The sequence below is a fragment of the Cavia porcellus genome, unplaced genomic scaffold, assembly GCF_034190915.1.
Source record: "Cavia porcellus strain 051 isolate PalLab524CR breed Dunkin Hartley unplaced genomic scaffold, mCavPor4.1 scaffold_3, whole genome shotgun sequence".
NCBI classification, from domain to species: Eukaryota; Metazoa; Chordata; class Mammalia; order Rodentia; family Caviidae; genus Cavia; species Cavia porcellus.
Genome location: NW_026947486.1, coordinates 118683157 through 118704833, shown reverse-complemented (window position 1 = coordinate 118704833; position 21677 = coordinate 118683157). Strand labels below are relative to the sequence as shown.

The window sequence follows — 21677 nt, the reverse complement described above, 5'->3', positions numbered from 1 at the left end:
TCCTTTCTTGCATGTGTAAACTGTGTGTCTGCTATGTTTATTATTGAATTAATAGTTTGGCTATTGTGCAATTTGTGGGTCAGATTCTTTTTCTCTGATGATCCTATATGATTTCTATAGTTAATTCTGGCATTTAATATTGTTATCCAGATATTTAGAGCCAGCATGAGAATTTCTCACAGCATGGAAGACTTGATACCATGGTCCAGGAGTCCATATAAATGTATCTTTTATTTGTGAAGTCCAGTTACTTTACAAGGACATATCGTGATCATCATGCACTATTTTTTTTTCCCTAGGACACAATGTTGCCCTTTAAGTCTACAGATGAATTGCCTTCTATATTTCAGGAATGCTTTCTTGGAAACATTTGTCTTCAGTTCTCTTCCCAGAAGCAGGGAATGTGCATATGATGCAGCTTGCTTTGCTCTTCTGTGCCTACCATTTCTTCTCAAGTAATTTATTAACTCTTTATTTTACACCTGATCCCCCCCCAAATTAAGCATATCCTGTATTTTCAGCAGTGTTTATTCACCTTTATTTATATGGTACAATTGTTTTGTCTTACATTTATTTTATCCTTCATGACTTAATTTTCATACACCCATGCTTCTTTTTGTGTAGTCTCCCATAATCATTTTTGTCCCATTTGCACCTGTTTTGCATTAGCATCACATAGTCTGTTTTCAGTTACTACCTGAAGTTACACTGCACGGTTGTTCACTAGCCCTGTTCTGTGTGGAAACACCCCTTTGGGTGTGACAGAGAGTGAGCAGGATACTAGTGAGAAATACAGAGTTCGTGATTTGGTCATCACCTTCGTTTGTATAAATGGTTTTGAGTTCTCTTCTCTATCACGATTCTGCTTCTACCCAACAAGAACTTTCCTTGTTCCTGGAAAGCACTCTGTGTCTGGTACAGATGTGCATATGTGTGTGCCTCTCATGTTACATTGCTTAATTTTCCAGTTTCTACCTCCTCTGCTACTGTGTGTTATTCAAACAGAAATCCAGGATGTTCTCGCTACAAAACAGACTGAAACTGATTTTATGTAAAAGTCAAGAAAATGTTTTTCTCACAAGCCATGACATCCAGTTTCTGAAATTTTATTCTTGGTCTGAAACCCAGAGTAGCAGATATTCTTAGTAGTTTCTTCATCCTGATCTTAATTTCATTATGTATGGAATAAATTTGTTACTTTTAAGAATCAAGGTTATGAAAGCTTCCCAGGTACATTAAAGATCAAGTTTATGTTGCAGATATAGCCCAGTGGTAGACCACTGTTCAGCAAATGCAAGGCTTTGGGTTGGATTCCCTCCCTCCCAGCACTGAAATAAAAGGGAGCAAAATGACAATTTTAGTTTCGATAACTAATTTGCCTTATTGTTTTTGGCTACTTTCAGAGAGGAGAAAAGAAGGAAGATGTCTTGACCCTGACACAGTAAACTGAAAGATCTCTAGAATGCATTATTAGATGGATATTTTAAGAACAATTAGCAGCAATAACTGATATATACGGGCTGAATTCACAAAGAAGAAATTATGCTAAACTAATCTCCTGAGCTTTAATAAAAAGTTAAATGAACTGGCAGACCAGGAAATGATTTTATCAAAACATTTGACTAACTTTTTTATTATGCACCCATGATGAAAAGGAAGCAGTTTAAAAATAGTACAATTAGACTGATGCAAGCAGTTGACCAGCTGAAGTCAAACAGAATTCACCGAAGGATTGACATTCACCTGAATAAAGGTCCCTTAGGATAATTCACACGGCTTTCTTTTTGACCTTTTCTACCCAAACCCTGCCATCAGTGACTCAAATGAAGACATATAAGGTAGAATATTCAAATTTATAATTTAGTATTAATGAATTTTGGTTGCGAGAAGAGTGTTCTCTGAATTAGGATTCATAAAGATTTTTGAAGTTTAAAAGACAAGCTGAAATTAAAAGATTAATATTTGCTAAATTGAATATAAATTCTCATACACAGGTACCACAGTTAGGAGATATGGAAGCTTATCAACAATTGCACATTAGAAATGCCATTTTGGAGTATGTGTAAACTTCTAGGTGGTAGACACTGAAAAGCCCAATTCGATTTGGTCTGAGTTAACAATGACCTATAACAAGTGAAATCATAAGCCTCTTTATTCTGAACTGGCTGAGCCATGTTGAGTACAATTTCCAATGGTTTACTGCCCTGGAGAAGGGACAAATGTCAAAAGAGGATTATTTTTACTGCTATTTGCAAATATCCAAGAACTACTATGAGCATCTTGTGGAAAATGAGATAGCCTTAGACTTCTCATGTCTTAAAGTTTTGTTCTGGTGGCCAGGTAGGACTGTGGGGGTGGTTTGCAGACAAGGAAGAACTAGAATAGATTGCTAGAAATTGTTGAAGTGCATGTCAAAATAATGACCATTTACCTATCCAAAGAGTACTGGAAATGAAATTTTAAAAAAGAATATAAAGGATGCTCTACAACTCTTCTGAAAAGATAATGGTCTCAGCATTCCTTCTTCTCCATCCCCCAGGGTCAATCTATTTAAGTAATTGACAGGAAGCAGATTTTGAGATTTGAAAAATAAACTATGAAATGCACAAAGCTAACCCAACAGTGTGACGATCCTGTACTTTGTCTACACTGCTATGACATGGAGAGATTAGCAATGAGACTCACAGCCACAGTAAAATGCATTTGAAGTGAACCTATTGAAATTTAGTTGCAGTTTAGTTTATTTTTAAAGGTGGAATGAGTCATCAAGGGATCTTTACAATAACATAGAATCTTTACAATAACATGAACAAATAAAATTTATTCATGGTTAGTATTGTGGTCAAGAATTAGGTACAACGTTAGGGGGAAAGGGAATAGAAGTGAGAAGACAGGACAAGATGAAAATAAAATCTCAAACTGTGGGCTTTGGAGGATACTACGCGTGTTTCATAGCTGTTTTCTCTGGAAGGTCCACTAAAATGAGAGTAAATTAGTAAAATAAATATAAAACCACACCTACTGGGAGGGCTGGGAAGAGATATCAGACAAGAGACAGTAACAGATCCTTGGAAAGTTGCGTGTAAAGTGAGAGAGTAAGAACTGATTTATTGAAGTGAAGTAAAGCAGAGCTCTGGAAGAACTCTAAGTTAAGATGTAACTATGCACGACAGTGGATGAAGCCCTGTGGAGTGACTAGGGCTTGGTTAGAAGCCTATGCACAGAACAGGACCTCAAGGCTGCCCGGAGTGTGAGCGCATTGGTCTAGACGTACACTCCTAACATGCAGAACGCAGAGCGCCTCTTGTGAAGCAGCTTAGTGTCCCCAGAGAAAAGTGGCTGCATACTGATGTTTTAGGGCACCTCCCCATGTGGCCTGCTTCTGCCTAGTGATGCTAAATCCTAGTCCACCAGTCACCACATTGAGCAGAGGTCCACTGACACACACGGTTCTCCCTTTTACCAGATAGAAATGGAATGCAAAGATCGCTGAAGCAAATTTCACTATGAAAGAGAAAAGCCAAAGGTAGTATCAAAAATAAGGATAAAAAAGGAATACTTCATCTTGGAGAGTAGAAACGGAGATAATTTAGTGAATAAAAGAGAATTTATAACAACAAAGTTGACTTCTTAGATTTTTATTGTAGATATGTATATCTTTCTACAAAACAAGAACAAGATGCTATATAATGTAAAATCAAAGGAGTAGTGTGTGAAATTAGAATTGTTTATTGAAATAAAAATTTAATAGAGAAGTAGGAAAGTAAACTGAAGGAAAGTATCCAGTAAGTTAGAGCAAAATAAAAAAAAGAGATCGTCAAGATACAAGAGGCTGTGGATTAAATCTGCACAGCTCAGAAATTGCAGGGTCAGGGACAGAGACTAGAGGAGGGACACCAGCAAGAGCTAAGACAGGCATTTTACACAAGAGAGGGTTTAAATTCGCAGGCAGAAGGTATTCTCATGAATCTGCATGTCATCATAGAAATTTCAGAACACCACAGATAGAATGATGATTTTTAAAAACCCTCCAAAGAAAATAAATGTTACCTACAAAGAAATAATAAAGAATGGCATCATATTTTTCAATTACATTAGATGTTGGAAAACAGTGGAGAAATAACTTGCATACACCTGGGAATTGAATGACATTCAACTTACGCTTAACCAAAGTATCACTTAACCAGAGATCTAAACTAATCATTTCAAACCTTCAGGAGTACAGAAATGTCCTGTCATATGTTCTGTCCTAGGAAAATAGCAGAAAGTATATTCTATTACAAGCTAATAGAGCATAAAAAATTCAGAGAAAGAAACCTTTCAAAGAATCCAAGACTTATGGGCTGCTCAACAGATAATTTAAAATAGTTGTTGTAAAATAGCTTGGTGTACGTCAAGAAAATACAAAGAAACAATTTAATGATATCAGGAAACCATTAAACGACCAAAATTATCTATTTAACAGAGAGTGAAAATGTTTAAATGAAACAAATTCTGAAGCTGAGCGGTAAAATGAGTAAAATGAAAAATATATTTAAAACTATATTATCAGAGGAGGGAAAGGTTAAAGAATAGAAGCAGTGAAGAAAGCCTACAGGTCCTATAGGGTAGCATCAAAAGAGCGAATATTTGAGTTATAGGAATTCAAAAAGGAGAAGAAAATCAGCAAGATAAACATTATTTTAAATAAAGAAATGATAGCAGAAAACTTTCTAAGTATAGAGAAAGTTATAAATATTCAATTAAAGATGATCAAAATCTTCCAATTGGATTCAATCCAAGCAAGATGGCACTAAGAAATATCACAATGACATCACTGAAAATCAAAGACAAAGAGATGATCTTGAGAGTGGAAAGGGAGCTCTAATGGAACCAATGTACACTTCTCAGCGTGAACTTCACAGACAGAAGAGAAGATGATATATTCCATGTGTGGAAGAATAAAACCCGCCAACCAAAAATACTGCATCAAGTAAAAGTGTCTTTTGAAAAGGAGGAGGAGATCATTCTTCCCCAGACAAACAGGAGCGGAAGTAGTTCAGCACACCAGTCTCATCTTATAGGAAATGCAGAAGGGAGTTCTTCAAACTGAAGGACAAGAACACTAAACACCGTCAGAGCCATATGGATACATAAAATACTGGAAAATACTGGGAAAGGAAGTACACAGTCAGATTCTACATGCTATAATATTGCAATAGTGGCATATTAGTGGCATCTTTCATTTAGCATGCAATCAAAAAATAAAATACAGAGGAAAATATAGATATTTTTATGCAATCAAAGCTAAATTTACTAGTGTAAAACAGCACGTTATATACAGCATGTTTTATGTAAGCCTAAAGAGTGAGAAAATTGCCAACCACACATCTGATAAGATTAATATCCAAAATATGTAAGGAGCCCAGATAATTCAACAGGAAGTAATAAATGGCTGAATTGAAAATGATCAGAGTAGGGCTGGGGATCTAGCTCAGTGGCTTAAGTGCCTGCCTTGCAAGCGTGAGGTCGTGAGTTCTATCCCTGGTAATGATAAAAACAATTTTTAAAAAAATGATCAGAGCACCTGAATAGACATTTCTCAACATTGTTAATCATCAGGGATGCTAGGTTAAAGCCACGAGAAGGTGATCACTTCACACACATTGTAATGGCTACTATCAGAAAGATAAGGAAAGCCAGTGTTTGTGGGGTGTACAGAAAATAGAGTCCTCAGATACAACTGGTGAGGAAAGGTGAACACATGCAGCCCTTATGGAAAACTGTGGCAGTTAAAAAGACTAAAAACAGAACTACCATGTGCTCTCCTAATCCTACACTGGATGTCTACCCAAAAGAAATCAAGTCTCTGTGTCAAGAGATGCTTGCATCCTAGGTTCATGTAGGCACTAGTCACACAAACCAGTATATGGAATCAACATAAAAGTCCATCAGTAGATGAATGGATCACAAAAATGTGGAGAAATTCTAAATGGAATACTATTCACCCTCCAAAATGAAAAAGGAAATTCTATCTTTTTATACAATATGGATGAACCTGAAAGAACTCATGCGACACACCTTACTGCTCCATTGGTCAGCGTGCCTGTTTTGTGCCTGTACTATGCTGGTTTTTAAAAAAATCACTGTGGTTTTGTAATATAACCTGAAGTATGATACTGTAGATGCCACCTGCTTTGATGTTGTTGTTCAGAAATGCCTTTTCTATTTTGGGTCTCTCCTAGTGCTTATATTAATTTTAGGATTGCTATTTTCTAGTTCTGAAGAATGAATTTGGCATTTTAATTGAGATTACATTAAATCTATATATCATTTTTGGTAATGTTGCTTTTGCTTATCCAGGACAGGAAATGTTTTTCCATCTTCTAATGTGTTCGTCAATCTTTTTTGATACCACTATAGTTTTATTTATAGATTCTTTTCACTACCATAATTAGGTTTTTAGGACTTTACGAAAAACCTACATTGGGTGAGAGATAGTGTCTCTAACAAATGGTGCTGAGAAAACTGATTTTCGATGTCTAAAAGAATGAATCTGGGGTCTGGGGATTTAGCTTAGTGGCATAAGCGCCTGCCTTGCAAGCAGGCAATCGTGAGTTCGATCCCCGGTACTGATAAAAAAGAAAAAGACAAAAAAAGAATGTGGATCCATGTCTCCACCATGTGTTACAATCAAATCAAAATGGATCAAAGACAGTGAAACACTGAATATTCTGGAAGAAAACTGTGGTAAAACTCTTGAAGACACAGAAATAGGCATTGATGTTCTGAAAAGAACTCCAGTTGCACATGAAAGGCTGTATAAAGAACTCAAAAAAATTAGACCCCTAAAAGTAAAAGATCCAATGAAAAATAAGCAATTTAAATGAATAAACACTTTCCAGAACAAGAAGTACAAATAGTCAATAAATATATGAGAAAATGTTCAACGTCATCGGCAGTGAGAGAAATGCAAACTAAAACAATGCTGAGGGTCCATCCTACACAGAAAGAATGACAGGCATCAAAAACTCAAATACAGTGCTGCTGCCCAGGCTGTGGGGGAAAAGAGACCTTTTACATTCTTAGTGAGATTAGAAACTCGTGCAGTCACTATAGAAATCCAGATAAAGAGTCCTCAGAAAAGTAAACTTAAGGCTTCTGCTTGCCCAAGCTATACCTATTTTTGGTTCTTCCCTAAAGAGCTAAAGCCATCTCAGTGATCCATGCAGTCCCGTTTTTGTAGCAGCACAACTGACAATAGCCAAATCACAGAAGAGAAGTGTATGCCCATCAGCGGACAAATAAATAAAGAAAATGTGGTACAGATAGCGGAAGTGGCAAAATGTGAGTCATTTGTAAGAAAATCAATGGACGTTGAGACCATAATGCTAAGTGAAACGAATCATACCCAGAAGGTTAAATATCACAGGGTTTCCCTTATGTAAGAAACTCAAGGAATAAATAACTTAGGAGCAAAATGAAAAAGATGGATAGTAAAGGTTAGAAGGCCGACTTTGTGCAGAGAGAAGGGGGATCTGAGGATGGGAGGAGATGAGAGAGAGAGGTGAGGGAGGGGAAGTAACAAGGAAGAAGGTGAGACGTGTGCAGGTACCGATAGAAACTTAGAAGTCAGCCTTCTGAGTAGGTTATGAAGTATAAATTTTAGTTTAAAATAATTTAAAAAACAACTTTAACAATTGAAATGTGAATCCTGTGGATGCAGATCATGGGATGATGGTTACCAAAGTTAGGGTGTTGGAAAGACAGGGAAAATATTGCTCGGAGGACACAGAATTTCAGGTAAATAAGAGTAATAAGTTTAAGAGATTTATGTAAAACTTGGTATCATTGTTAATGATAATTAAGGTTTCATTGATAATATCATTTCATTGGTAATGAAAATGTATTATATTTTTGAAAATCAGTGAGAGAGTAGATTCTATGTGTTCTGACCACAAAAAGTGGTACATGACCAAGGTGCAGTGATGCACACCTGTAATCCCAGCATTTTGGGAGGCTGAGGCTGGAAGATTACATGTCGTGGCCCAGCATGGACAATTTAACAACTTAGTGACACCTCGTCTCAAATTCATTTTTCAAAAGGGGCTAAAGTGCAGTGGGAAGATCTCTAATCCTAGGTTCAGTCTCCAGTACTGCAAAAGGAAGGAAGGCAGGAAGGAAGGAAAGAAGGGAGGGAGGGAGGGAGGGAGGGAGAGGAGGTGGAAAGGGCAGTGTGTGGAGCCAGATGTGTAGTTCATGCCTGTATTCTGAGCACTCTGGGAGGCGAGGGCAGGACGATTGCACGTATGAGTGCAGTCTAAGAATCGTAGTGATTCAGTGAGACCCTGACTCAGACTAAAAAACCAAGTGTGAAGTCCCTGAGTTCACTCCTCAGTACTCCTCCTAAAAATCGGACAGTCAAAAGACAACAGTGTATACAATAAACGCATACACTTTTGTTTATCTGTGTAAATAAGCCATGAAGCTTATCAAACAGAAGTGAAACCATAGACTGACCGCTGTGTAGCAAGCCCATCTTTGAGAAACCAGGCCAGTTCAGAATAGGAGCTTGCAAAAATTCACATGGTCGCTTGTCACAATTTCACTGCTGATTGTTCACTGAACTGCAAAGATCGCTGTAATTGTCCTGGCTGATACAGGAAGGGTTGCAAAAGTGTGATCAATCACTTTTATCATAGAAAGACAAATCATAGTGAGCAAAATTAACAAAAGTGTAAATATATGCAGTGAGGTTGAAACATACACTGAAAGTTCACATTTTTAAAATTTATTACATTAAAATGCACATTGCCGTTAGCCTGCCTCAAGCCCCCCCCCCTCCAGTTCAAACGTGCTGTATCCTATCCTTCTGGCAACTTTCCAAAGCAGTTCTCCAAGTGCTCCACCGTGAGTCTCTTTATGAAATGTGATCAAAAGTTTGGTGGATGCTGCTTCTGAGTGCCACACAGTGCAACTTCTGGCTCTTTCCTAAAGTTAAAATGACCAAGAAAGAGAGATAAACACTTTAAAATGATTCAGGATGTTTAAGGAGCCACAACAGAACCTCAGGAAAGAGAACTTCCAGAGCTGCTTCAGAAAATGACAAGAACGACAAGATAAATGTGTCTAAAGTGAAGGAGTAGTTTGAGGGGGATGCATGGCTCCGTGTCCTTTATGGGACCAGACTTTTCAAATTTAAATACTCACCGTACATCTCAGTCTCATCATAGATTTAGAATTATAGACATAATGGTAGAAATCAATGAAGAAAATTAAAAATCATTCCCTATGAGAGCCCTGTTTTTTTCTTATTTATTTACTTATTTATTTAGCAGTATTGCTGATTGAACCCAGGGCATTTACACTGAGCTAAAGCCCCAGGTCTTTGTTGTTTTAGTTTTTTTTTTATTTTGAGGTAGCATCTGCCTGAGGTCCTAAGTTGCCTCAGCCTCCCAGAGTGCTGGGACTACAGGCATGCGCTTCCATATTGGACTATATTTTTAAAAACTATGTGTGTTACTACTCTAAGTTATTGCACACTTCAAAATCATCAAGCCAAATTAAAATTAATAATTAAACCTCTACATGTAAAAAGCAGGTAATTATTCTTAGATCTACTTTTAAAATATTCGTAGCATTTTAGCATATCCAGCATTGCAAACATTTATCATTTCTTTTTACTGAGAACATTCAAATTTCTCTTTTCACCATATTGAAATACACAAATTAATGTTAACTGTAGTTACCCCACATACTGTAAAACGTTAGAATTTATTCACCCTAGGTGTATACAAACTTTAAGAAGAGTAAAATAGAATCCTGAAGTTGCAAAATGTCTTTTATGATGTAAAATGTATGTTCTCTTTTTTTTGGCTGTGTGACTTGGGACATGTTACTTAGCTTCTTGGTGAGTCTTAGGTTTCCCTGTTTGGCAGCCATGAATGATAGCTGTGCCGTTGATAGTGCTATCTGTGTCACCTGATAACACAGCATATAGTAGATCCCCCCCCCTTCTGTAAGCATCTCCTGTTTGCAGGAAGTGTGACATCTGCACCGTCAGTGTTATCGCCGTGCAGCCCCTGCAGTCCCTAGGTTGGCTGACTTCGTCCTCAGCTGCAGCTTCCCTTCCGCTGCCTTTCTGCTGAGCAGAAACTTAGGATTCCAGATCCTGTTTTCCAGAAGTGTAATAACTCGTGTTCTCTTCGTGCCCTGCACTGCTTCTCCTCACCGCTCTCCCACTTTCCTGTGCTGAAGATGATGGTCTCCTTTGAAGACTTGACTCTTGGATTCCCATATTTGAGGGTTTCCAGTTTTTCATTTTCTTCCTTGATATGTCCCTTGGCACTATCCTTGCCACCTTCTTACATCAAAACAGCCTCTTTTCTTCCCAATCTGCCCTTATTTTTCAGATGACATCATGAAATCCCAAGAAATGGAATGAAGGACTGTGTGGAGGCCAGTCACTTCCAAAAGTCTTTCCCTGGATGTTTCCACTGAGCAACAGACTCATATGTAGCTGTCTGCCTTCCCACTGGGATGCCCAGTGTGATTCTAACTCGCCCAAACACTAACCCTAATCTCCCCGTTAAATACGCTTATCTCTCATTCTTCCAGTTCAGGTTGTAACCCTGCATTCTCCCTGCCGTTCAGGCCAAAATCCCAGGATCCATTCCTGTTTCTTCTCTTTATCTTCCCTGCCCCACACCCCACTCCAGACCACTTAAACCTAACTCACTGCTCCCTGTTCACAGACATCTCCCAGCAGGCTGGCTTCCTCTGGCCTAACACTGGGCGCCATCTGTCTTGCCAGCCTCATTATAGAAGTAGCTTCCAAGCTTTAGCCCTATGCTCTCATACCTACCAGCCATTCTCTGAGCCACAAAAAAAAAAAAAAAAAGACTCATTTACGATTGTAAATTACAAAAATTCTGCTCAGAGTAGTTTTAATGACTTCCTCCTGCTCTTAGATTAAACTCTGTAATCTTTATATATCTTAGATGCCTTACAGGACCCAGTCCCTTCATTGCTGTTCTCTGGGGTCTCGATTGTGCAGATCTTTTCAAAGCTTGTTTTCTTGTTTTATTCAGGCCTCTGCTCAGCTTCTGCAAAAGACTGTCTCTATCTCATCTCTCCCAGCCCCTGCCCCACCTTATGGGTCTCCCTTATGGGTCCCAGCCTCTGATTGGACTTTGCCATGTATTTATCAGCTTCTATGTTTACGCCCTGCCCTGTTTGCTGAAACGTGAGCCCCTTAAGGCCAGGAGCTGTGTTTTACTATCCCTCGCTGCACCTTCAGAAGCTGCCACTTAGTGGACACACATTGAAGATTTCATGGGTGAATGAACAACCCCCACAGTCTCTGAAAAGCCAACTGAAGCATAGATAGGATCTCCGGGTCTGTGGGGAGCTGCACCAGGGAAATTCCCACATGCCCTCTGGATAGTTCACATCCTTTCAGGAATCCATTACAAGGATTACTCTTCTTCCACTCTCTGGTGGCTTACCTGACTCTTGCATGTCTGGTGTGTTTCTCTCTTACACACCTAGTGTGTTCCTTTCCTCTTTGAAATTCCCATGATTCATTCATTATTTATATCTCTCTAAATGTTTATTTGTGCATTCTTCTTTATGTCTTATTTCTATCTTATTTTAAACAATTACCTTCACTAAATAGGGCTTCCTTAGGCCAGGTCTTTGATTCGCCATATATATTAAAGCTTACTAGAATACATATAATGTAAAATATTACCACTTGACCACCTTAATAATCTTAAGTGCACATTTCATTAGAGTTCAGTACATTCACAATCTCCAGGATTCTTAGCACCCTTCAGAACTGGAACTCTGCACCTATTAAACAGCAAGCCCCCCTCATCCCATGCTCTTGAAAACACTCTGCTGTCTCTGTGATTCTGATTGCTCTAGACATCTCAGGAGAGGGAATCATGCAGTAATTTTCCTTTCTGGACAGGCTTATTTCACTGTGTACAGTGTCTTCAGGGCCCATTCACGTTGCAGTATGGCAGAATTTCCTTTTTTTTTTTGCACTGGGAATCAAACTCAGGACCAGCAGGCACTTATGCCCCTGAGCTAAATCCCTGGCAAATTTCCTTTCTTTTTAAGACTAAGTGGTGTCACGTTATATGAATAGACCACATTTTGTTCCTTGATTCTTCTCTTAATGGACACTTGGGTTGATTTCATCATTTGTTTATTGGAAATAATGCTTCTATGACATGGATGCACAGGTAACTCTTTGAGATCTTACTTTGAATTTGAGATTGTGTGCTACCCAGAAGCACAGCTGCAAGGTCATATGGTGATTCCACTTGTAATTTTTTGAGGAAGCACCATATCATTTTCTATCATGGCTATACCATCATACAGTCCCCAAAGCATATAAAGAATCTAACTTCTCCACATTCTTGTCAATACATTTTATTTTCTGGGTGTTTTATTGTAGCCTTTCTAATAGATGTGAGGTGTTATTTCATTGTGATTTTGGTTTGCTTTTTCCTAATGTACCAGTTGAGCACTTTTTCATGTGCCTGTTGCCCTTTTGCTTGTCTCTTTGGAGACAGGTACTCTAGCCTTCTGACTATTTTTTAAATTGTATTGTTTGATTTTCTTGCTGTTGACTTTGTTCATCTTTGAATCTCCATTGAAACTGAGGTTCAGTAAAGCTGGTGGCCTCTCAGGGTTTGACCCAGAGTCAACAAACATTGCAAGCACAAACTCTGAGGTTGTGGTAGGGTTTTAAGTATATTTGAGGCCCAAATTAATCCCTTCCAATAGCAACTTCAGAAGAATTTCACAAGGGTGCCATCTGAAGAAGACTCGGGTTCGATACATGTTTGTCTATGTAAGGTTTTAGGGCCTCTTCCCGGAAGCCACATGGGGTGGTTTTATAGGAGAAATTAGACAACTTGGGAAAGTTTCAAAAGTAAATTTCAGCTTTATGGTGCAGAAATTACTCCAAGGCTTAGGGGACAAACCAGAAATCACACTGGGACTCTTCCATGGGGGTGGATCGGTTTTTCATTCAGTAATTATCTACCCCACGCCTAAAAGTCAGACATTTGGCTAAAGAGGCAGGAGTAGAATAGTAACTTTGTCAAAGTCAAAACAGTCTGTACCTGGAAAATTCCTGGGCAAGAAGTATTAAAACACGAGATGCAGAAATGGGAAAATATTAGTCATTAATCCGTGCCTCCTGTTCCTGTTCTTGTCTTTTCATTACTACAACTTATGCTTTGATTTCCTTTGGTGGCAATGTAGGTAAAATTATAAAGGCTAATTAAACTGTGTTAGCTTGGAAATGGTGAGAGACATTAAAAGGTAATTTTCCTTTATTACTTAAAACATCTATGATTCAATCAATTGTTGCTTCTCCTCACCTATGGCACACAAAGTGCCTATGGAGCTAAAGAAAGAGTTCGCTGTTTCAAATAATTGTCTCAGAGATCTGACTGTAACTGAATTACAGGATGACTAAATGAAATAACATTCGAAATCCTCTAACCAAGAGTAGTTCTTGTGATTTTTCTTTCCTTTTGTCTCCTCCCCCTCCCTTTTTGAGGTCTACTCACAAAAAAGAGATTACTAAGCAAATTAATAAGTAAGCAGGCAAAAAAGTAAAGCACTATTTTATTGAATAGCAAATGCAATTCGCAGCAGGGCTCCATTCACACAATGACTCTGGTAATTATAAATGAGTCTCATGTAGTATTTAAAGCATTTATAAGATTCCTAGCAGCCTCAGAGCTCTTTCCCTCTTCCACTTGTGGCAACGTGACTGCAGCTTTCAGAGGGAAAGAGCAACATTGCTTTAAAATGTCCAATTAGTCAAACCAATGTGATGGAGCACACTGGAGCCATCATAGACAAAGAAGAGCTGGAGATGGTGGCAGACAAGCCTTTCCAATCTGCCGTCTGCCTGTCTGCACGCCCTGAGTCCTCCTCCTCTTTGTCCTGCGCAGCGCGATGTGACCCCAGCAAGCCCCTCAAGTGGGCCCGTGCGTCGGCCTGTCTGCATCTTCACCTGCTGAGTTTCTGACCGACATCTGTAATGCAAGCCTCAGTGCCTTCTCGGAGCCTCTTCCAACACCTGAAAGTATTCTCCTCTCCCTGCCTCTACTGACTTCCCACAGCATTCGCTCAGAAACATTAGCAGTTTGATCACATCAGATGGCAGTGACGCATACACAAGGCTCGCCCAGACAGAACTGTGACTTCCTAGGAAACAGTGACAGAAGCTAGCTTAGCTTTTCACCTTTCTACTAACCCCTAAGTGCCAGGCAGAGTTCTGTGTCCAGTAGACATTTTGTGAATGTCGAAACAAAGCCCTGGTTATGTTCAAGCAGGCTAAGTGACAGTGAGATCTGATGCAGATAACATAAAAATGGTGGAGACTCTGAAGCAAAGACAAAAAAGAAACAGAGATTGGATGAGAGGGGCAATAAGGGAGGGTGGGAATGAAAGCTAGGAAGGAAATGTGGGATCAAAGAAGCCAAGCTTAGGTGCTGGGAGGCAAAGTAACATTAAAAAAGGAGCACAGGGTGTTGGAAATGAGCGCATTTCAGAGGTGCTTGTGTACCCATTTCCTGCTCGAGCTGCAGAGGGATGGAGGGAAGAAAAGGCCAGAGGAAAGGGTGAGGCAGTAGCCAGGCTGCAGATGACAGGCCAGGCCCCCGACTTGGGCTGGAGTCTGTGCTGCTGCCGCCGCCTTGCTGCTGTGACTCAGCCCTGAGTACTGCCTCTGTCTGTCTCTTCTCCACGTGCACAAGAGTGTGTCTGTGCAGGAACGAAAGGGAGCTTGTGTGTGTTTGTGTCCTCGCTGCGTGTTTGAGATGTTTTACTCTGAAAAATAAGCCCAGAAGACATAGCAAATCCCTAGCTCGCTGCCTTTGCTGTGTCAGAAGGCATCATCTCCATTATGCTGTGGGGAGCCTGTGGCTCTTACCCGCTGCCCAGCAAAGGAGGAAGCCTTGCTATACCCTGAAGCTTGCTGAGCACATTACACTGCACAAAGCAGGGGTGTACCCGTAGTGATGCGTGTAACCGTACATTATTTACTGTATCTTTGCAACAAGATGATGTTCACTGTATCTTTGCAACAAGATGATGTTTCAGGCTCTCCAAGCTCTCTTCCTCAGAGGAGATGCGCCACGGTCACAGCCTTTTGGAGTTCTTCCTTGGGGAACCAAACAGGGTCTCGTGCCTATAGAAAGCCGCATAATCCAGCCCTGGCTGAGAGTCAGGAGACGAGATTGCTAGCACGGGTTCCATCATTCATTCTGAGGCTGAGTTTTCTTATGACAAACGAGGGCAGTCTCAGCCCATATGACTAATGCCCCACCTTTTCCTGTGAGTCTTACCACCGTTTCTCATCTGATCTTCTCAACAACCTGCCAGTTACCTTGATCCTCATTTTACAGATGAAGAAACTAAAGCCCCGAGAGGAAAAGTGACTTAGCTGAAGCCACCTAGCCAGTAAGCCAGGATGATGCAAGGTTTCTGTTTTGAAACTCATCTTCCATTATCCCTGGACCCAAACCTGCCTACCTAGTGGCTTAACTTCGCTCTTGGCTCCTCTCCCTGCACCCTCTGGCAGTACTCTGTGTAAGGGATTAATTGGTTTTTGTTTTGTTCTCCCTTTGTGCCCTTTGTTCTTGATCTCTAGAAGAAAACACCAGCAGCTCCGACCAAGAAAACGAGCACTACCTTCAACATTGTGGGGACCACCTATCCCATCAACCTGGCCAAGGATACCGAGTTCTCCACCATCTCCAAGGGCGCTACTCCCAGTGCGTCCTCCACTCCGACCATCATCTCCTCGCCCAAGGCCACCTTTGTGCAGGACAGCCCGACTGAGACGAAGACCTACAACAGTGTCAGCAAGGTTGACAAAATCTCCCGCATCATCTTTCCTGTGCTCTTTGCTATCTTCAATCTGGTCTACTGGGCCACATACGTGAACCGGGAGTCAGCTATCAAGGGCATGATCCGCAAACAGTAGGTCGTGGAGGTGGCCCAGCAGCCAGAGCACTGTACACCCCTGAGGCACCAGGCACCCCGCCCCGGGGCTCCCCTCACACGGTCCAGGATTCTTCTTTTTAACCCTCATTCAGAGCTGTGACTCTCAGTTCATATTTATGAATCTCAGTGAAAAAATAGCAACCAAAACATGACTTGTCCCTCTGCCACTGCATAGTGTCCTCCTCCCACCAGAGCCAAACACTGCCATTGTCCACCTGCACATTTTAGCCTGCCGGTTTCCCCCAGCTGCCGGCATCGCATGTGTTTTCTTGCAGTCCGCCCACCGCAGGAAGAACAGGAGACCCCTAGTCCCTGTCCTGCGAGCCTTGGCTGTTCGAGAAGTCCAGACTGAGGAGAATTGTGGGCTGATTCAGATCACACGATTCTGACTTCCTAGGGAGCCAGACCGGACTGCGCAGTGTGGTCCTCTGTGCCACACCTTCTGCCTGCAGCAGGGCCTGCCAGGCAGAGGGCTGTGAGCAGAGGCTGCGTGAGAGTTTTTCTGAGCTGGAGGACGTGAGAAAGTCACCTCCCGGCCAAGGCAACCTGTCCATCACCAGGTGGGATAGGAAGGGTTGGTGGTAGTGGAGAATTCAAGTCTGGCTCAAAACAAAGGGTCACTGGCAGGTAAAAAGTCATATTCACCCTTCTGAGGCCCTCGCCCAGCACACCAGGGACCTCTGGTCCTGTGTCATCGATGACGAAGCTTGAGAGGGGTGACCTGGAGATCAATACAAATTTCTCTAGCCCTTTTTGAGTCAACTAAACCATTGAATTTATTGACAGTTTTATACCATATTATGTAAAGGCCATTTGATTTAATTTGTTCTTAATGTTAGTAAATGGGACAGGCATAAATACACAAATTTTATAAGGTAAATACACTGAGTCGCAGAAGTTTGAATAATTTGCCTAGGCCCCTTACAAGTGTCTTTAATAAACAATGATACTGCACCCCTTTTCAGTAGCCAAAATGGAGAAAGAACTGAGAAGCCAGGTCCATTTGGACCTCAGAATCAGCACCATCTCAGTGGGCCTTCTGGGTCATGAGGACACTGTAAAGGTCTTTAGAAAGTTTCTGTGTTATGCTTCTAAGAGCATGGATCTGATTCCGTGCACTTGTCTGGAGACTCCTAGAAGCCCAAGGCAGAGCCACAGATGGTACAGCAAGCAGATTGTCCCTGGCCTCCCACAGAAACAAAAGCTGTCCCGGGGTGTGTCCTTAGCTGCTGGTTGCCTTTCCATCCATCCTTCCCTGATCTTCTGCTTCCTTGCCATTGCTGGGATAATGCATGCCAGTCCCATTTTTTCCTAAGGCTGTGTCTATAGGTAAATTCTTGACTAGAAGAGTGTAGTCTTGTGGACATGTGGGGATGGGGGGGTGGGCGGGGCTGTAAATGATTGTCTTAAAGAATTTAGAGTGGAAGCCTGATCTTCTGTATCAACTGTGTATTAATTGTGTTTCCAAATGCTTTGGTGCAATGTTTAGCGGCTGTTTATTAAATCCTTTCTGAATTGTATTTGGGCTGGAGAACTCTTATTGGTCACTCTGCCTAACACGGGCTGTACTCTGTTCTTGACTCCTCCCCCTACCCTGGTGCCTGGAATGCTTTCCGTTCTTCTAACACTATTACCCTGCACTGGAAGAATGGTATCCCCCAGCAAGGGATCTGTTGCAACCACTCACAAGGGAACCCTGTAAAAACAGTTTCAATTGACTAGGGGATCTCATTACTGAATATGCAGGAGAAAGAAAGGTTGTGTTACTTTCTCTCCCAAATTCACCACCTCCCAGTAAATAGAGAAAGGTTCTTTCCTTGCAGTTCTAAGGGTTTTCCCTTTTCCATTGATTACCATTTCCCTTAGGCAGGAGTTCTCTTTGGCAACAATTATCAGTAAGCATCTGCTTGGTTGAGCCACGTATCAGTAAGTGGATGAGAACCTCTTTTCTTAGGAAGCTAAGGAAATCTGGAAATAATCTCCTGAGATTTGCTTGAGGAAATTATCAGTCTCCTAAGGGATGGGAAAATCTCCTTGGGAGAGCATTTTTTAAAAGTCATGTTGTCTAAAATAGAAGGGACTCAGAAGATCTGACCCAAAATTCACATTCAGCCCTGTGATCATCTGATGGCTGGCCTACGCCTGAAGTAGTCAAATCCGCAGCTCAGCCACAGCCCCAGAACAACGGAGCAAGGAGCATGTCAGGAGGCACCTGCCTTTCTAAACCTGCCTGACAGCAATATGTAAGTGTCATCCTTTCCTGAACACCTTTCTGAAACCAATTTGCATCTGAAACCATTCCCTTAGTCTCAAGGGAAAGTCCGAGCTGTTCTTCTGTTGTCCAGCTCCTCTACAGTTTGAAACTGTGATCCAGACTGGAAGCAGTGCCCAGGGCTGTGATATATTATTGGCACCAGAGGAGGAGCAGAGGGAGGGGTCAGAGAGTGCTGGGGAGAGAGATCCCTAGTTGATCATTAAGGGTACCATTGTGGAGACTCTAGGAGACCCTAGCACATAGTAGGCACTCAATAATATTTATTAAATAACCAAATGCTAATTTAGATCACAGCTACATGGACGAGGTTTGCTTCAGGGTGATGCTGAGCATGTCAATGGTGAGACTCCCAGAGACAAGCAGATACAATATGCAGCTTCTAAAGCAGCCCTGAGACCACCGCGTACTAATAAAGTACTAATAAATGTACTTTCTGCAGCCACTTTGAAGAACTTCAGCTTAACTAGATAATTGCTTGTTCCAGGGGGCTTTTAAATCTGGGGATTCCTGAAGGATCTATTCGTTCTTCTTGCCGGAATCCCGGGGTGAGGAGACAGAGGCACCAGTGAGCACCAGACCCCTCTGAAAGCCTCAGCAGCTCCTACTGGCCTGTCCCGGGTGCACCCATGCTGTGAGAACCATCGGAGGGCTCCTGAGGTGGGCCTGGGAAGAGGCACCCCAGAACTCAGAATCTTTACAAGGGGTGCTGCAGGACACGGAAGCTGTCTGGCTTGTTTAATGTAACCTGATGTACTCCAGGCCCATCCATGTCGCTGCAAAGGACAGGGCAACATACACCTGTCCTGCCACCTTGTGTCTCCATCTCAGTAACTTGAGACTATGGGGAAAGCACTGAGAAGAAGGCAGGTCTGGGTTTCCACCAGGTTCAGTCCCATCAACTACCGTTTTTTAATGTTGGGCGAGTCTTTTCCCTCACCTGAGACTTAGTTTCCCAATCCGAGAAATCAGAATACGATCAGAGCCAGGTCTCTTTGGCAGCGGCTTCCCTACCGGCATACCCTACCCCAGGTACCATGTCCTGGTCCCCAACCTCAGCACCTTCTGGGAGCACAGCCCCTCTCCTTTGGGTCCCTGTGGCACAATTTAGATAGGTTGGCAGCTTCAAAAGCTTTTGACCCAGCACCAAGTCATGATGGGTAGGAGGAGGCTAGCCTAGGGATACAAGGGCCACCCTTGCAGGTCTAGCAGTGATCTCCCTGCCCCCAGCTTCTCTGTCCCACCCCCACCCTCATGTCCTTGTCCTGCGCTCCGTGTGGCAGGGTCCACCATGTGTGATGTGACAAGGGACTATTTACAACCCAGCTCCTATCCAGACATGGGAACGACTGAATCTTAACTTCAGGGGGTGCTGAATTTAAGACAGTTAAATTCAGGGGGTGCTGATCCCAGACAAAGAGTCCCCAGGTAAGCTAACTCACAGGGTAGAAGCAAAGCGCACTTCTTCTTGTATTTTTCCCTTCAGAGGTTCAGGTCAAGGAGCAAAATCCTCGGAAGAGAACTCCCTAGCCGCCTGATGACAAAAGGTGCCCACCTCTTGGGGGCTGCGCTTGCCATTTCTCCCTTCTCTCAGGACACAGGGAGAAGGTAGCCTCCCTGCCTGCAGCCTAGAGCCAGCCCCGCTTCGGTCTTCCTCTGTGCTCCTCTCTTCTCAAAGGATTTCACTGCTGTTATGGGCTCTCAGGTGAAGCTGCTCTGCTGAGTCACCACTGTCCTTGTTACTAAAGCCTAAAGGCACTTTTCAGTTCTCTTCCCTGACCTGTCAGCAGCATTTGACACTGTGGCCAAGTACTTTCTCCCTGAAACTTGGTCTTCGGCTTCCATGACACCATGCTGTTTGCTCTCTGTCAGACTTCTATTTTTCATGGCTGCATTTTTTTCTACTCATCTTCTCCCCTTCCCTCCCTTGAAGTCTGGAGTTCCCTGTAGTGTTTTCCCCATTTTCATTTCCCTCTCCACAGTTTCCTTCAGTAATCTCATCTCCCCCAATGGCCTCGATTACCATCCATTCTGGTTATCACTCATCCTGTAACAATTCTCGCGAAGTAAACTGATCCCTTTTTACATTGCCTCATAGGTCCAAACAGTGTACGGGGCGTAGCAGGGACGGCTTAGCTCCACCTCATGATGCTTGCCACTGCAGATCTCGTGGCTCAAACAAGGGGAGTGTGACTTCATTGGCTGGAGCATCTAAGGGTGGAGGGCCCCCTTCCCTCCTCCGTAGTCGGGATTCTTTAGGTAGCTACAGGTGTATTAGTTGCCCGACTCCTGTTGTGATTGTAAGAGCAAATGTTAGGCCTTAAACTCAGAAAAGGAATAAAGTTCTAAACGTGGGGTGGGGTGGGAACATTTCTGGCAGATGAACCTTGAGTTCATGGGGCCCGTTGACTTGAGCATCTATGCATGGCCTCCCTTGAGGCTTCTCACAACATGGTATTTGGGTTCTGAAAGGGAACTGTCTGCAAAAGGAGCCTCTGAAAAATAAATCTTCCAAGAGCAACGGGTGGAAGGAGCATGGCTCTTGGTGCCTTAGCCTGGGGTGTCAAGCAGTGTATCTAAGGCCAGTGCAGAGTCAAGAGGGAGGGCACAGAGTCCCAGAGATATCACAGGCACGTAGGACAACCACCGCACCTCCTTTATGCTCTTGAATGCCAAATTAACATCTCTAGCCTAGTTATTTCTAATCAATTCTTTTGACAGGTTCAAAGAACCTCCTGATTCCCCAACTCCGACAGTTCTTCCTGTGATTTGTCCCCTATCACCCAATAGGAATATCACTCACCTGGGTCAAAACTCTAGCAGGTGTTCTGGACACCTTCTTTCATCTCAGCAACAAGTGCATTCTGGAAACACAACTTAAATTCTATATTTTACTCACACTTTCACGTTTCCACTACCAACATCCCAATCCAGTCTTCCATCATGATGTGTCACTTATGTTACTGCAGTCCCTTTCTTTCACATTATAAACCAGATCATGTCACGAGCCTTAATGGCATCCTGCTGCACGGGAACTAAAATTTAAAATGTAACCCCACCGTAACAGTCCTGTGTGAGGTGGGTCTTGCTTCCGTTTTGACCTCCTTTTGCAAATTCTTATTGGATAAAATACCTTCTGACAGTTCAGAACTTGTCAGGCAAAGAAGAGAAGGACATTAAAGACCATATTGCAAAGGTCCAGACATGTTTGAGACCTACAATGAAGTATAAGGACAGATTCATTTGTCCCAACTGTGTAGGCATTCTACCATTATGGTGGGTGGTGACTCTGAATTTAAAATGTGATGAGACGTACATGGCATCTCATCTACCTGAGAACAGAGCCTCATGACATCATCTCACTGACTGCGATCTGAGAAGGTTG

The 21677-nt window shown here is 42.1% G+C and overlaps 1 protein-coding gene across 5 annotated transcripts in view; it reads left to right on the top strand.

Annotated features, from left to right (window-relative positions):
* The window catches only part of Gabra3 (gamma-aminobutyric acid type A receptor subunit alpha3), a 393665-nt gene extending 376125 nt beyond the window's left edge, over positions 1 to 17540 (top strand). For all 5 annotated transcript variants that reach the window (XM_063246537.1, XM_063246536.1, XM_063246535.1 and 2 more), the window contains one exon: positions 15665 to 17540. In XM_063246537.1, coding sequence (XP_063102607.1) covers positions 15665 to 16000 — 336 coding nt within the window. In that variant the 3' untranslated portion in view covers positions 16001 to 17540. The remainder of the gene's footprint in view (positions 1 to 15664) is intronic.
* The last annotated feature ends 4137 nt before the right edge of the window (positions 17541 to 21677 follow it).